The 15,996-nt window shown below is 29.7% G+C and overlaps 1 protein-coding gene across 1 annotated transcript in view; it reads right to left on the bottom strand.

The window, feature by feature from the left end:
• The window catches only part of LOC145303462 (UPF0729 protein C18orf32 homolog), a 40,781-nt gene extending 28,774 nt beyond the window's left edge, over positions 1–12,007 (bottom strand). Inside the window, exon 1 of the mRNA XM_080144800.1 lies at positions 11,669–12,007. Coding sequence (XP_080000926.1) covers positions 11,669–11,917 — 249 coding nt within the window. The 5' untranslated portion in view covers positions 11,918–12,007. The remainder of the gene's footprint in view (positions 1–11,668) is intronic.
• Positions 12,008–15,996: the final 3,989 nt, after the last annotated feature.

The raw sequence follows: 15,996 nt of genomic DNA, 5'->3' as shown, positions 1-15,996 counted from the left end.
CTTTTTTTTGTCTTACGTAGTTTTAATGCGGTTTACAAAAAATTATAGAACTTGTGTGGCTTAACAGGTGCTCCTGCAGTTTAATTAACCGTTTTTCCGCGCGCGCCCAACACCACCACAACTTCCCGAATGTAAAACAGTAAAATCTCCGAAAAATGTTAAATGGTGCACTAATCGGTAAAACGGTTAATTAAACTGCAGAAGTACACAAGTTCTATAATTCAATACCCCTCCCGCAACAAAAAAACAAAATTTTTTGGTGCTTATGTTTTTGTAAACTGCATTAAAAACTACGTAAGACAAAAAAGCCTTTCCGATATTACCCCACCCACTTGGTGTGCTTTTCTTTTACGTATAAGTTTAAATGTTCCACAAAAGATTTGTACGCCATGATGTGAAAAAGCAGTTCTTTACGTGAAGGCACATTCAACAACTGTCGTTTATGCTGCCCCGTGCGCGCGTATAGAGTAAACGGAAACTGTAAAATGCCGGAAAGTAGTTCGTGGGTTCAGGGGTTAATACAATGCAAATGGTAAATTTGCCCCGGGTTTGATTATCAGATTCGTTGTCAGTGATCCCGATTACCTCTAAAAAAAAAAAAAATTAAATAATCTGAATGTTTACCCATTTTTTTAAAATTTTATTTTATTATTAATTTATTTATTGCAGCGTTTGTTACGCTTTCATAATCGACGAAGCTCTGCGTTTAACGTCGTGTTCCGAGCAACGCCGATCAAACGTTGAGTTATGTCTGGTTCAAATTATGCACTAGTATCGTGTTTTTTAAGTTTTTTTTTTATTATACTTGTTCTGTTAATTTAGTTTTTAAAATGGAGTGTGTTGTTTTATTTAAAACATTTACGGGGTTTTTTTGTTTGATGAAAGGTGAGTTTGTTTTTTTACTTTTTTATCCTTGTTCTGATAAGAGTTTTTGGTATTTGTACAGTTTAATCAAGACATTAAAAAAATGAAAATATCGAAAAAAAAATAATAAATTGTACCTATCCGTTATGGAATGAAGTTCTCCGAAAATAAATTTCACTTAATTTCATCAAATAGTTTTTGTTTTACAGCGAAAAAACAATTTGTTATGATACGGAGTAAAAGGTTCGATTTTTAGGAAGAAAAGCTAGTATTAAAAGATGGAAAGGGAGTGTTGGCGTTTTAAATTCAGTTATCTCCCTGTGGCGTTTCTAAAATCCAAACAAAAATTTTTAAAAATCCTAGACGTCTGCCTTCAACGTGCTGTCACAAAAACGTGTTTTTCCGCTGTAAAAAAAACAAAAAAAGAAACTACTCGATCAAATGAAGTGAAATGTTTTTTTCCGAAGATCTTCAGTTCAAAATGGACACATACAATATAATCTTTTTGGTACTCTTGCATAATTTGACCTGAATTCTCATGATTTCCCGTCAAGCCTGGATTGGGCGAAACCGGCAATCATCGGTGTCAGCCGAGCGTTGTTCAAATGTTGAAACGCTAATTCGACTTACAAATTTTTTTTTTTCTTAATGTTTTTAGTAATTTTTATTTTATGATTTTTTTTTTACATAGGCGTCACCACTTATCAAGTCCAAGAGACCACGCGAGGATAAGGTTAAAGAGTGTACAGTAGAAATTGGACAATATAGTAATCGAAATTCGGTAAATTTGTTAACAAGTGCAACGGCTCATCAAGAACTTGTTTACGTTAGACTTGAAGACAACCATATTGTAGTCAGCTGGAAAGTAGGAAAATGAAGACAATTCCAGAGGGGTGCAGTTCTAAGAAAGAAGCTTTGTTCATGGAATCTACGTTTAGGTTTAGGCATAGATAAAGAGTGGGGGGAATTGTTGATAGTGTTTTCAACTAGATGAGTGTTTCTTTGGGTGTGTCAGAAATTTCGTGAAAAATAGTGAATAATTCCACCCCATCTTTCCAAAATTATAACTCCTCGAAAAATGTAATTCAAGCCCTAATTTTTTTTTTTTTTCTCAATTAAAAGGAGCAAGGACCAAGGTTTCATTAAAAAAAAAAAAAAAAAAAAAAAAAAGTTTTTTTTTTTAAAAAAGGTTTTAAACTTCGAACTTTACAGGTAAATTTCTAAAAAACACTACTTTTTTTGTTTTAAATTTGAATATATTATTATTGACCTTTTCTCTTCAATTTGTGATATATAAAACTTTGGTAAGTAAATTGATTATTTACTTTTTAATAGACACTTGAAAATGGGGGGGGGGCGTGAATTTAAAAAAAAACGTTTGTCTAAAATATTATATTCGGTTTATTCGAAAGAGCATAAAATTTCACATTGACCCTGAAAATATCGTAAAAATAGAATCAATAGAAAAATTTTGATAGATTTTTAAAGTTTAAAAATTGAAAAATATTGAGTTCGTAAAATTCATTACTGTTTTTTAAAAAATAAAAAAAAATATTTCTATTACTTTTAAAACAACTTTAATAGTTTATTTTGGAAGTATAATCCATAAAGAAAATAAACAACCCACTTTTAAAAGAGAAATTACGAGTTTTTTATATTTTATTCGCAGTTTCGTGTTAGGGGTGTCAAAAATTCCTACAAAAATTCTGATACACCTAGTGTTTCTTTCTTGTGAAAGTTTGGCGAGGGGGGACCATAGATTGAAGCTCAGTCGAACACGTTCCATGAAAATAATGATACAGCAGAGACAAACTCGCAACATCGCTTCTGTGAGAGGTTGCAGGGAAGAGATGTTGAATTATAGAACTTTTATCGTTTTTTAACAGGTGCTTCTGCAGTTTAATTTACCGTTTTTCCGTAAGTAATGCGCTGTCACCGAGCAGAAGAATTGATTTCCGCAACTTTGTTAAAATTGCAAGAAACCGAACAGAAATTTTCACAATTTTGTTCACATAGGGGAGGGGGCGGTGGAGTTGGTGTGGCGACTGCGCCCTTTGCCCACCTCCGCGTTACTTACGGAAATACGATAAATTAACCTGTAGCAGCAGTGCATCATCACCTGTTAAAAAACTATATAAGTTCTATAATTGAATACCCACCCTTAAGAAAAAAAAAAAAAAAAAAAAAAGGAACGAAAAACAAAAATGTTTTTGTAAACCGCTTGAACATTTATTGACTTTTTTTTTTACTATTAAATGAAGTGAAGACATTTTTATTTTATGAAAAATATTTCATCTAATTACTAATGAGATGAAAACTTTTTTTTTTTACTATTAAATGAAGACATTTTTATTTTATGAAAAATATTTCATCTAATTACTAATGAGATGAAAACTTTTTTTTTTTACTATTAAATGAGGTGAAGGCATTTTTATTTTATGAAAAATATTTCATCTAATTACTAATGAGATGAAAACTTTTTTTTTTTACTATTAAATGAGGTGAAGACATTTTTATTTTATGAAAAATATTTCATCTAATTACTAATGAGATGAAAACTTTTTTTTTTTACTATTAAATGAGGTGAAGACATTTTTATTTTATGAAAAATATTTCATCTAATTACTAATGAGATGAAAACTTTTTTTTTTACTATTAAATGAGGTGAAGACATTTTTATTTTATGAAAAATATTTCATCTAATTACTAATGAGATGAAAACTTTTTTTTTTTACTATTAAATGAGGTGAAGACATTTTTATTTTATGAAAAATATTTCATCTAATTACTAATGAGATGAAAACTTTTTTTTTTTACTATTAAATGAAGTGAAGACATTTTTATTTTATGAAAAATATTTCATCTAATTACTAATGAGATGAAAACTTTTTTTTTTTACTATTAAATGAAGACATTTTTATTTTATGAACAATATTTCATCTAATTACTAATGAGATGAAAACTTTTTTTTTTTACTATTAAATGAGGTGAAGACATTTTTATTTTATGAAAAATATTTCATCTAATTACTAATGAGATGAAAACTTTTTTTTTTTACTATTAAATGAGGTGAAGACATTTTTATTTTATGAAAAATATTTCATCTAATTACTAATGAGATGAAAACTTTTTTTTTTTACTATTAAATGAGGTGAAGACATTTTTATTTTATGAAAAATATTTCATCTAATTACTAATGAGATGAAAACTTTTTTTTTTACTATTAAATGAGGTGAAGACATTTTTATTTTATGAAAAATATTTCATCTAATTACTAATGAGATGAAAACTTTTTTTTTTACTATTAAATGAGGTGAAGACATTTTTATTTTATGAAAAATATTTCATCTAATTACTAATGAGATGAAAACTTTTTTTTTTTACTATTAAATGAAGTGAAGACATTTTTATTTTATGAAAAATATTTCATCTAATTACTAATGAGATGAAAACTTTTTTTTTTTACTATTAAATGAAGACATTTTTATTTTATGAAAAATATTTCATCTAATTACTAATGAGATGAAAACTTTTTTTTTTTACTATTAAATGAGGTGAAGACATTTTTATTTTATGAAAAATATTTCATCTAATTACTAATGAGATGAAAACTTTTTTTTTTTACTATTAAATGAGGTGAAGACATTTTTATTTTATGAAAAATATTTCATCTAATTACTAATGAGATGAAAACTTTTTTTTTTTACTATTAAATGAGGTGAAGACATTTTTATTTTATGAAAAATATTTCATCTAATTACTAATGAGATGAAAACTTTTTTTTTTTACTATTAAATGAGGTGAAGACATTTTTATTTTATGAAAAATATTTCATCTAATTACTAATGAGATGAAAACTTTTTTTTTTTACTATTAAATGAGGTGAAGACATTTTTATTTTATGAAAAATATTTCATCTAATTACTAATGAGATGAAAACTTTTTTTTTTACTATTAAATGAGGTGAAGACATTTTTATTTTATGAAAAATATTTCATCTAATTACTAATGAGATGAAAACTTTTTTTTTTTACTATTAAATGAGGTGAAGACATTTTTATTTTATGAAAAATATTTCATCTAATTACTAATGAGATGAAAACTTTTTTTTTTTACTATTAAATGAGGTGAAGACATTTTTATTTTATGAAAAATATTTCATCTAATTACTAATGAGATGAAAACTTTTTTTTTTTACTATTAAATGAGGTGAAGACATTTTTATTTTATGAAAAATATTTCATCTAATTACTAATGAGATGAAAACTTTTTTTTTTTACTATTAAATGAAGACATTTTTATTTTATGAAAAATATTTCATCTAATTACTAATGAGATGAAAACTTTTTTTTTTTACTATTAAATGAGGTGAAGACATTTTTATTTTATGAAAAATATTTCATCTAATTACTAATGAGATGAAAACTTTTTTTTTTTACTATTAAATGAGGTGAAGACATTTTTATTTTATGAAAAATATTTCATCTAATTACTAATGAGATGAAAACTTTTTTTTTTTACTATTAAATGAAGACATTTTTATTTTATGAAAAATATTTCATCTAATTACTAATGAGATGAAAACTTTTTTTTTTTACTATTAAATGAGGTGAAGACATTTTTATTTTATGAAAAATATTTCATCTAATTACTAATGAGATGAAAACTTTTTTTTTTTACTATTAAATGAGGTGAAGACATTTTTATTTTATGAAAAATATTTCATCTAATTACTAATGAGATGAAAACTTTTTTTTTTTACTATTAAATGAGGTGAAGACATTTTTATTTTATGAAAAATATTTCATCTAATTACTAATGAGATGAAAACTTTTTTTTTTTACTATTAAATGAGGTGAAGACATTTTTATTTTATGAAAAATATTTCATCTAATTACTAATGAGATGAAAACTTTTTTTTTTTACTATTAAATGAGGTGAAGGCATTTTTATTTTATGAAAAATATTTCATCTAATTACTAATGAGATGAAAACTTTTTTTTTTTACTATTAAATGAGGTGAAGACATTTTTATTTTATGAAAAATATTTCATCTAATTACTAATGAGATGAAAACTTTTTTTTTTTACTATTAAATGAGGTGAAGACATTTTTATTTTATGAAAAATATTTCATCTAATTACTAATGAGATGAAAACTTTTTTTTTTTACTATTAAATGAGGTGAAGACATTTTTATTTTATGAAAAATATTTCATCTAATTACTAATGAGATGAAAACTTTTTTTTTTTACTATTAAATGAGGTGAAGACATTTTTATTTTATGAAAAATATTTCATCTAATTACTAATGAGATGAAAACTTTTTTTTTTTACTATTAAATGAGGTGAAGGCATTTTTATTTTATGAAAAATATTTCATCTAATTACTAATGAGATGAAAACTTTTTTTTTTTACTATTAAATGAGGTGAAGACATTTTTATTTTATGAAAAATATTTCATCTAATTACTAATGAGATGAAAACTTTTTTTTGGTACTCTTATTGATCAGTGTTGAAATAACGTTATTTGAAGAGCCATTCTTAACATGGGGAGGGTGTTTTGTACCTATTCTGTACTTTAACCTTACAATTTTTTTAAAATCGTATTTCCAAATTAAAGTTTTGTTTTTATATTCAATTGTAAGGTTAAAGCACAGAATAGGTACAAAACACCCTTCTCATGTTAAGAATGGCTTTTTAAATAATAACATTATTTCAGCAGGGATCAATAAGCGAGTACCAAAAAACATCATAAAACTTTAATTACCCTTGGGGTATTTTTTTTAGTTTACCGACTCCTCGGCATTCACCTCTAATTTGTCGACTCTTGCAGGTTTTCGGGTACGTTGAGAACGAATATCGCATTTATTTTTTGTGCAAACGTGCAGATATCCATATTTGAAGACATTCACTAGCTATCCAACGTAATCACTATTGTTTTTGCTGGCGGCCATCTTGTTTCCCATTTAGGAAAAAACGCCAAAAACAGCCAAAACATGGTCCCCAAAACATTTTTCAGCTTCAATGCCGAAATAACCCCCCAACCCCACCGGATATTTTTCCGCTTCCCAATATAAAAACGGACAATCTTTTTTTCACTTTCTTAATTACATTAATTTTTTCACTTTCTTAATTACATTAATTTTTTCACTTTCTTAATTATATTCATTTTTTTCACTTTCTTACTAAAATGCGCGCACATGCGTAGTCACTTGACGTTTCACAAGGTGTATGAATACATGACGGACATTTTAAATGACAAGAAATATTTTTCATAAAATAAAGGTTTCACAGTAAAAATATTGCTGTCAGTAAGTTTTCACGAGCTGTTTACAAAACCATATTTTGTTTTTCGTTCTTTTTTTTTTGGGGGGGGGGGGGTATTCAAATATAGAACTTGTATACTTTAACAGGTGCTTCTGCAGTTTAATTAACCGTTTTTCCATGGAGGGGCAGAGGCGGGTGTGTTGTGGCGGCCCCCACAACACACTCGCCCCTCCATAGAAAACTGGTTTACAGAAGCACCTGTTAAAGAACACAAGTTTTACCCCCCTCCCCCCAAAAAGAACGAAAAACATAAAATACGCTTTGCTTGTGAAAACTTTATTTTTTTTTTTAGATCAATTAATAGGGGTTAATACCATGCAAACCATAAATTTGCGACGGATTTGATTATCTGATTTGTGGCCTGCAACATCGAATATTCCTTAAATAAAAAAAAAATAGTGGTCGGTATTCTGTTTGTAGCAAAATTTAATTTACTTTAATCAATATTACTCTAAATACTGTTTTTAATTTGTGGTCTTTACGTACTTTCTTTTCGCTCAAGATTTCTTGGAATTTACCACATCCCCCTCCAATAAATATTACTTTCTTTTGCGCCAATGCCTGTGGTGGGAATGGGGGATTCCACTTACATATTTAGCTTCTTTTGGCGTTTTTCGTTGTTGAAAAACAAGATGGCTGCCAGTAAAAATGATAAGGATTACGTTGGATACTGAATGTCTTCAAATATGGATAACTGCGTATTTACGCAAAAATAAATGCGATATTCGTTCAACATATCCGAAAACCTATAAAAGTTGACAAATTAGGTGAATGCCGAGGGGTCGGTAAACTAAAAATTTACCAGGAAATACGATTTAAAAAATAGCGTGGATCAGTAAGTGCATTAGCACACTTTTTTAAAATTATAATTCAACACGAACACAAATTTGTCGACCCATAAAAGGGGGGATTATTTTTGTACAACACCGACTGAAAGTTTCTAGCAGAGCTAGTCTTTCGCAATGCGAAAATACGGCTAAAATCTGAGCATCCTACAAAACCAGCACCTAATTTAGAATGACAAATAATTCTAACATTTATTTGTCCTCGCGCGAAAGAGCAGGACACAAATGTTTTTAAATAATAATAGAATAACAAAGACTTTCACTGGCGAGGACTACTATTGACCGTAACCAGTTATACAATCCTTTTGAAATTTTCATCTCTATTTTTCTTGTTATGTACTGAATATTTGTTAATGAAACCGATATGAAATATGTTTCTTATTAAATTTTAAAGATTTTCTATTCTAAAAGAAGTTTCAAAAAATTTAATCTCAAAAGGTTATTTTAAAGTTTTTGTTACAAAAAAAAAAAAATTCATATTTTCTCATTATTTAGACCTGTATTACAAAGAGGAGGTTGCAAAAAATGAGTTGTGGTGTGAGGAGAAATACAAACTGAAATAGAGAGAATATTCAGACCTGTAATAATACAAAGAGGGGGTTGCAAAAATGAGGTGGTGTGAAATACAAACTGAAATAGAGAGGAGAGTTTTTAAATATAATCTTAAAAAGATACAAGTTAAAAAACCATTTCATCCAAGGCATGAAAATTGTTAAACAAAATGTTTTTACCAGAGGCTTTAAAAATAAAGGTATAAGATTCAATTTGAAATTTATTTATCTTCAAAATGCACTTTTATGAATTTTACAAAGTAAGGTATAAAAATTTAATTTAAATTGAATCAAAAAAATTACCTTGGATTTATTTTATGTAATGTACATTTTGTTGGAATTTAAGAACATTATCTTTCATCTAGCAATTAATGATTGATATAGATATAAAATTTGCAATGATTTTTTTTTAAAAGTGCAACAGAATGGGCCCAACTCTCTTCCTGATCTACATCAATGATTTTCCTAAACACATACTGAAATCATTCGTTGACATCTATGCTGATGGCATGACCATCTACGGCAACATATCAAAGGCTGTAAATGACAAAGTTCTCTCTGATTCTCTCTCCTCTGATCTTGAGCGCGTGGTTCAGTGGGGGAAGAAGTGGCTGGTTACCTTTAATACATTTAAAACCAAACTCCTATCTTTACATCATCAACGCTCTGATCCCCATCTGGCGTCAATTGAAATGGATGGCTCTCGTCTAGGAGAAGCCCCATGTTTTGACAAGCTTCTGGGTTTGACCTTTACTCCTGATCTGAAATGGAACACGTACATCAAGTCGGTTTCCAAAGTCACTGGAAAGATGGTGGGATCCTTCTACCACTCCAGAAGATATCTCACTACTGATGCAATTCTCTATCTATATAAAAGCCAAATACGTCCAAGGATGGAATACTGCTGCCATATCTGGGCAGGAGCTACTAAAAACAGCCTATACTGCCTTGACAGAGTACAAAATAGCCTTCGTGGCTTAGTGGGGGATGCCCTTTTCTCTACCCTGCAACCTCTCTCCCACAGAAGAGACGTTGCAAGCCTATCTTTGTTTTATCGTTATTTCCATGGCAGGTGCTCGTCTGAGCTCCAATATCTGCCCCCCCCCCTCGCCAATCTTTTACGAAAAACACTAGTCTAGCTAAAACCACTGTCAAAAATTTCTCCCACTCTTTATCTGTGCCTATATCGAAATGTAGATTCCATGAACAAAGCTTCTTTCTTAGAACTGCACGCCTGTGGAACTCTGTTCCGTCCGCCTGCTTCCCACCTGACTACAACCTGGATGTTTTCAAGTCCAACGTAACAAATTCCTGATGAACCGCCCCCTTAAGTAGACACTTTATTAAATCTCCACACTAACGTACTGTACACGCAATAACCCTTATCCCTGAGTGGCTTCCGGGCCTTGATAAGTGGTGACCCCCTTGTAAAAAAAAAAAAAGGGGGGGGGGGTACCTATTTTGTACTTTAACCTTACAATTGAATAAAAAAAAAAAAATATAAAACGTTAATTAAACTTGGAAATACGATTTAAAAATAGCGCGGAAGTGCATTCATAGGTGTATCAGAATTTTTGTAGGAATTCTTGACACCCCTAACACGAAACTGCGAATTAAATATAAAAAACTCGTAATCTCTCTTTTAAAAGTGGGTTGTTTATTTTCTTTATGGATTATACTTCCAAAATAAACTATTAAAGTTGTTTTAAAAGTAATAGAAATATATTTTTTTTTTAAATCAGTAATGAATTTTACGAACTCAATATTTTTCAATTTTTAAACTTTAAAAATCTATCAAAATTTTTCTATTGATTCTATTTTTACGATATTTTCAGGGTCAATGTGAAATTTTATGCTCTTTCCAATAAACCGAATATAATATTTTAGACAAACGTTTTTTTTTTTTTAATTCACCCCCCCCATTTTCAAGTGTCTATTAAAAAGTAAATAATTTACTCAAAGTTTTATATATCACAAATTGAAGAGAAAAGGTCAATAAATAATATATTCAAATTCAAAACAAAAAGTGTTTTTTAGAAATTTACCTGTAAAGTTCGAAGTTTAAAACCTTTTTTTTAAAACCACGTTATTTGTTTTTTCTTTTCTTCTTTTTTTTAATAAAATCTTGGTCCTTGCTGCTTTAATTGAAAAAAAAAATTAGGGCTTGAATTACATTTTTCGAGTATTTATAAGCTTGAAAAGACGGGGGGGGGTCGAATAATTCACGCCTCCCATTCTGAAATGTCTATTAAAAAGTAAATAATTAATTTACTCACTAAAGTGTTATATATCACAAATTGAAGAGAAAAGGTCAATAAATAATATATTCAAATTTAAAACAAACAAAAAAAGTAGTGTTTAGAAATTTACCTGTAAAGTCCGAAGTTTAAAACCTTAAAAAAAAAAAAAAAAAAAAAAAAAAAACTTTTTTTTTTTTTAATGAAACCTTGGTCCTTGCTCCTTTAATTGAAAAAAAAAAAAATGGGGCTTGAATTACATTTTTCGATGAGTTATAAGCTTGGAAAGATGGGGTGGAATTATTCACTATTTTCACGAAATTTCTGACACACATAGCAAGCACCAGCAGCAGCACCCTTTTTCGAATCTATGTGTACAGTAATACAAACCCTAAATTTTTACTCGAAATGACTCGATGTAATAATGATTGAGCTAAGAAACATTTTAAATGCCTTATTTTTCTCATATCACCCGCAAACCCTATTTAGTGACAAAGGTTACGAAAGGCAATAGCTCTCTTACAGGTGCGAGGTGTGTGCCTATCTACATTTTTTTTTTTTTAAACAATTATCGAGTTTCCAAATATGACAACCTGATTTCCGTAATTTTGTTGTTAAGCGCTCGGCATGGCACTGTTACTGTTCGTGTTTCGAACTAAATAAACGTTTAAAATAAGTTAAACTAACAAAAACTTATTTTGCCTTTGGATCATTTTTTTTTCGGTTTGTTGTTGAAAATGCCCCCCCCCCCCTAAATAAAGTCGCAAGGAATATTTTCGTGTTTTCTGTTTAAGATATACGAGTTTCATTGTTTATCAATAGAAACGTCTCAATGACATACCTTCGTCCTGTTGACAGTAGAAATCTTCTCGGATTCGACGATTGGATTATTTGTGTCTGTATTTATTTTTCCATTAATAACTTTCGTTTTGGAAGACGTGGATGATGGGTGCAACCTGTCAGTTGCAACTCCAGCGGAAATCTTATTTTGAGTTGCCCACGGATTCCAAATTTTGAGCAAAACCGGACGGATGAAACGGTGAAATACCCACAGACAAAATGGGATTACGATGCATGGAATACAAACCATTTTAGTTGAGAAGAATTATCAAAAAAGCGATTGAAAACACAAAAGTCTGTTGTGGCACTTCCCGTTTCGCACAGGAAGTCCGATAATTGAAGCGGAAGCGCCGCCTATTGGATTACGCTGGAAAGAAAATATACATTAAGAGTTTCCCCCCTTATTCATTAAGTATGAATGAATTTGGGGTCTGATTTAGAATTTCAACCTAAATCAAGTAAATAAATGTCTTTATGATGTACTTAACAGTCACGAAATGAAAATGACATATTCTAAAAATCACATAAATTACTCGAGTAGTTTTATTTTTATAAAGAAAACAGGGTTTATATTACAATCCACAGAGGTACGAAACAAATGTCAACAAATAAATGTTATCAATGGCAAGATAAATTACTTTTCTAGCTGAATAAGTTTTTATTTAATGTAAAATGTTTATTCGGTTCGAAAAATAAGTAGTTTTCAGCGCTATTCGAGAACAAGAAAAAATAGTCACGATGTCTCGTTACATCATTAAAATCTCGGTAATCACTTTAAAATAAGAAATAAGAAGAAAATAGGGGTAGGAAATACACCCAATAAATGTCACGATAACATTTATTGGGTGGGTTTCTTCCACCACTTTGTTTTATTTATTTTTCTTGAAGTCTTTATTGAAAGTTCTTTAAAGACTTCTATTTTTTCTTGTTCTTCGGTAACGCTCGGTATTGTTTTTCGAACGAATAAAAATTTTACATTGAATAAAAACACTGAAAACTTATCCAGTTCGGTAGAAAAATAACTTATCTTGCCTTTGATAACATTTATTTGTTATATATTTGTTTTTTTGACAACTTTTTCATACCTCTGTGGATTTTAATACAACCCCGAAAATCATTTTAAACCGATTTAAAGCGATTAATAGAAAATCGGTGGCATTTCGAGGCTGATCTTGCAAGTTTGAATTATTGTGGACTATCTTGTTTTGTTACAGATGGTGACGCAAAATAGTTCCTTTTCGCTTACTTATGCCTACTTAGCTAAAAATAAACCTACTTGATCAATTTACATGATTTTTAGAATATGACATCTTCCTTCCATGACAGGTATTTACATCATATAGACACCCCACTCCTCCACCGCCCCTCTTAATGTGAACATAATATTTGACATATTAAACGGCTCTTCTGCTCGGTTAATGTCGGCGCGTTACTTACGGAAAAACAGTTAATTAAACTGCAGAATCACCTGCTACAAACTATATAAGTTCTATAATTGAATTCCCCCCTTAAAAAAAAAAAAAAAAAAACAACATAAAACATAAAAGTATATTTTTGTAAACTGCTCGTGTTGACAGCATTATTAGCCTCCTAAATTAAAATGAAAAAAAAAAAAAAATTAACGAATCTCTTTGTAAAAGAGGGGAATTTAGGTAAAAATGGCACCGGTAAAAATGGCACCGGTAAAAATGGCACTGGTAAAAATGGCACTGGTAAAAATGGCACCGGTAAAAATGGCACAAGTGAATAAATAGGTAAAAATGGCACAAGTGAATAAATAGGTAAAAATGGCACAAGTGAATAAATAGGTAAAAATGGCACAAGTGAATAAATAGGTAAAAATGGCACCGGTAAAAATGGCACGTAATGGATTAATGAGAAAAATGACAAAACGAGAACATGCATGAATATCTCACAGTATATTAAAATGGGAAAACGTGCGAAATTTGTCGAATTAAAAAGGGTGCTAGACGACCGATCTGGTCTCAAATTTTACCCTCGTTTTGAGTTTTCCAAAAGTTAGGTCATGTACTGCGACGTCACCGGTGTTACAGAAAATAATGAGAAGTTTGTCAAATTTAAATAGATCCTAAATGCGAATCTCGTTTTTGAGATTTCCCAACGTGCTATTACGTCACAGGTGTCAGAAATAACTTTTTTCATCTGTGTGGTAATTCATTCACCTCTTCTCCCCTATTATAAGTTGAACACTGGACAGAAATAAATTTAAAAAATCTCCCTTATTTACAAACAAGTTCCTTTTATTTTAATTAGTTACTTCTATTTGTTTCTTTATCATATATTCGATGTCGATACTAATGCCTTAAAAATAAGAATTATCGAACATTTATTACTATAGACAACAAAATGAAAAAGTAAAATATACAACAAATAAATGCTACCAAACGCAAGATATGCTAAAAGTAAAAATAAAATAAAAATAAGCAGTTTATATATTTTTCAAAAATACAAACAAAATAACTTGGGCATAAACAATTATAGCGAGGAACAGTCCATTTGATGACGGCTTCTGATATTGAAATCAGAAATCAACATTATGTTATTCGTTCCTCGTAATTTATGTACACTTAGTGTTGTTTCTTTTTTATGGAACTCCTGCATTGCAACATGTCGGCAATGGAGACGAGTTATCGACCCCTTTATCAAACTCAAATATAAAGAAGTTTCTTCATAAATATTTCATGTTTTTCAAATTACTACATTGATGAATTAAAATTATATTTTGATACATTTTATACAACCTTAATGTAACCCCCCCCCCAAAAAAAAAACATACTAAAAACAATCTATAAATGTTTTTAGCATATTTTTTTCAATTATGAATCACTCATTAAAAAGAAATATTAAAACTTTAAAATTATTATTCGATACATTTTTATACTTTAAAATTAAGTACTCCTTGTGCGTTGAGTCTTATAGTTCACAGCCTAAATATTCAATGACCTCTCCCCTTGGTGCGGAAATAAACTTTTTTTTATTTTGTAAACAAACGAACGTATTGTACTTATGGATGTTTGATACCGAAAGAAATATGAACTTTAAAAAAATAATGTTACTTTTATTTCATTAAATTGTTAGGTGAAAGTGCAAAATAGTTCACCCCACCTCCATGTTAAGAATGGCTTTCTAAATAGTTATTATTTCAACGTTGTTTGTACTCTCGGGGTGTCAAACATGTATAAGTACCTATTTTAGTGAGTCAAAACTGAACTCTGTCATATTTGGTCAGTAAGCTGTTATTTATATTGGAATCAGTTTATAATTTCATGTCAGAAATATACTCAGTGACCGATTGACCCCAGAAATGTCCCCCAGAACGGTTTCATACTCAACTGTGAGCATGAAACTGTGAGATGAATTGGTCATAAAACCTTTTCGCACGTATACGCGACAACACATGTTATCTTTCACTTTAGTTTATGTGTTTGTTGAATTTGTTAATAAGGCAATAAAACTATTTTTGGTAATTAACAACATTGATACAGTTTAGCTTTGAGAATTTTGTGTTACTGTTCCCATTCCAGCTTTGGACTACTATTCTCATCTTGAGTATTCCTATTTACTTGCTTCCCCAAGAGGGCAAAGTTAGACACAAGGTCGTTTTTTTTTATGTGGGCAATATCCAGCTCTCCTACAAGAGGAACTCTGGATCAGAACAAAAATTAAAATTGTCTCAGTCTGAAAGGATTTATTAATTCTTCATTGAACGGGGAGATAATAGGTGGAGTGTAGCATTAGAAGTGATACTACACTTTGTTAACGTATCAGTCGATGCAACCTCCGACAGAAATTCTGTGCAGATTCTTGAGTTCAACAGAAACATTCCAGAGTTCAATATTTATTCAATAATAGCAGTTTTGGATAAATAAGAAAAAATGGCAAAGCCCAACTTATCAACGATAAAATACATTCAATGATAAAATAAATTTAGAGTGCACCAAAATTAGTTTTTTTTCGTTTATCAAAGATAAAAGCCAGTCGAGGATAAGTGTCAACCAGGGAGCTTTTAATTACACTAAACAAAGTGCATCTTTTCTGGATCATTTTTATTTTGTTTTGTTTTAGGGGGAAAAAAATTATCCCCGTGTGTGTTTTATCCTTGATACCTAGCGATTCATTATGAAAAAAGAACCCAAAAATACAACTACAACTTGTCCAGAAAAGATGCATATTGTTTAGTGGAATTGAAAACTTCCACATTAACCCTTATCCTCGAGTGTGTTTTATCCTTGATAAGTTGCGATTCATTAGTCCTAAGTACCCCATTTTGGGGAGCTAGATAGTCACCAGATTAAAAACCGACATTGT

The sequence above is a fragment of the Euprymna scolopes genome, chromosome 19 (assembly GCF_053919585.1).
Source record: "Euprymna scolopes isolate OS-2025 chromosome 19, ASM5391958v1, whole genome shotgun sequence".
Lineage (NCBI taxonomy): Eukaryota > Metazoa > Mollusca > Cephalopoda > Sepiida > Sepiolidae > Euprymna > Euprymna scolopes.
This window is presented reverse-complemented; position numbering and strand designations above follow the sequence as displayed.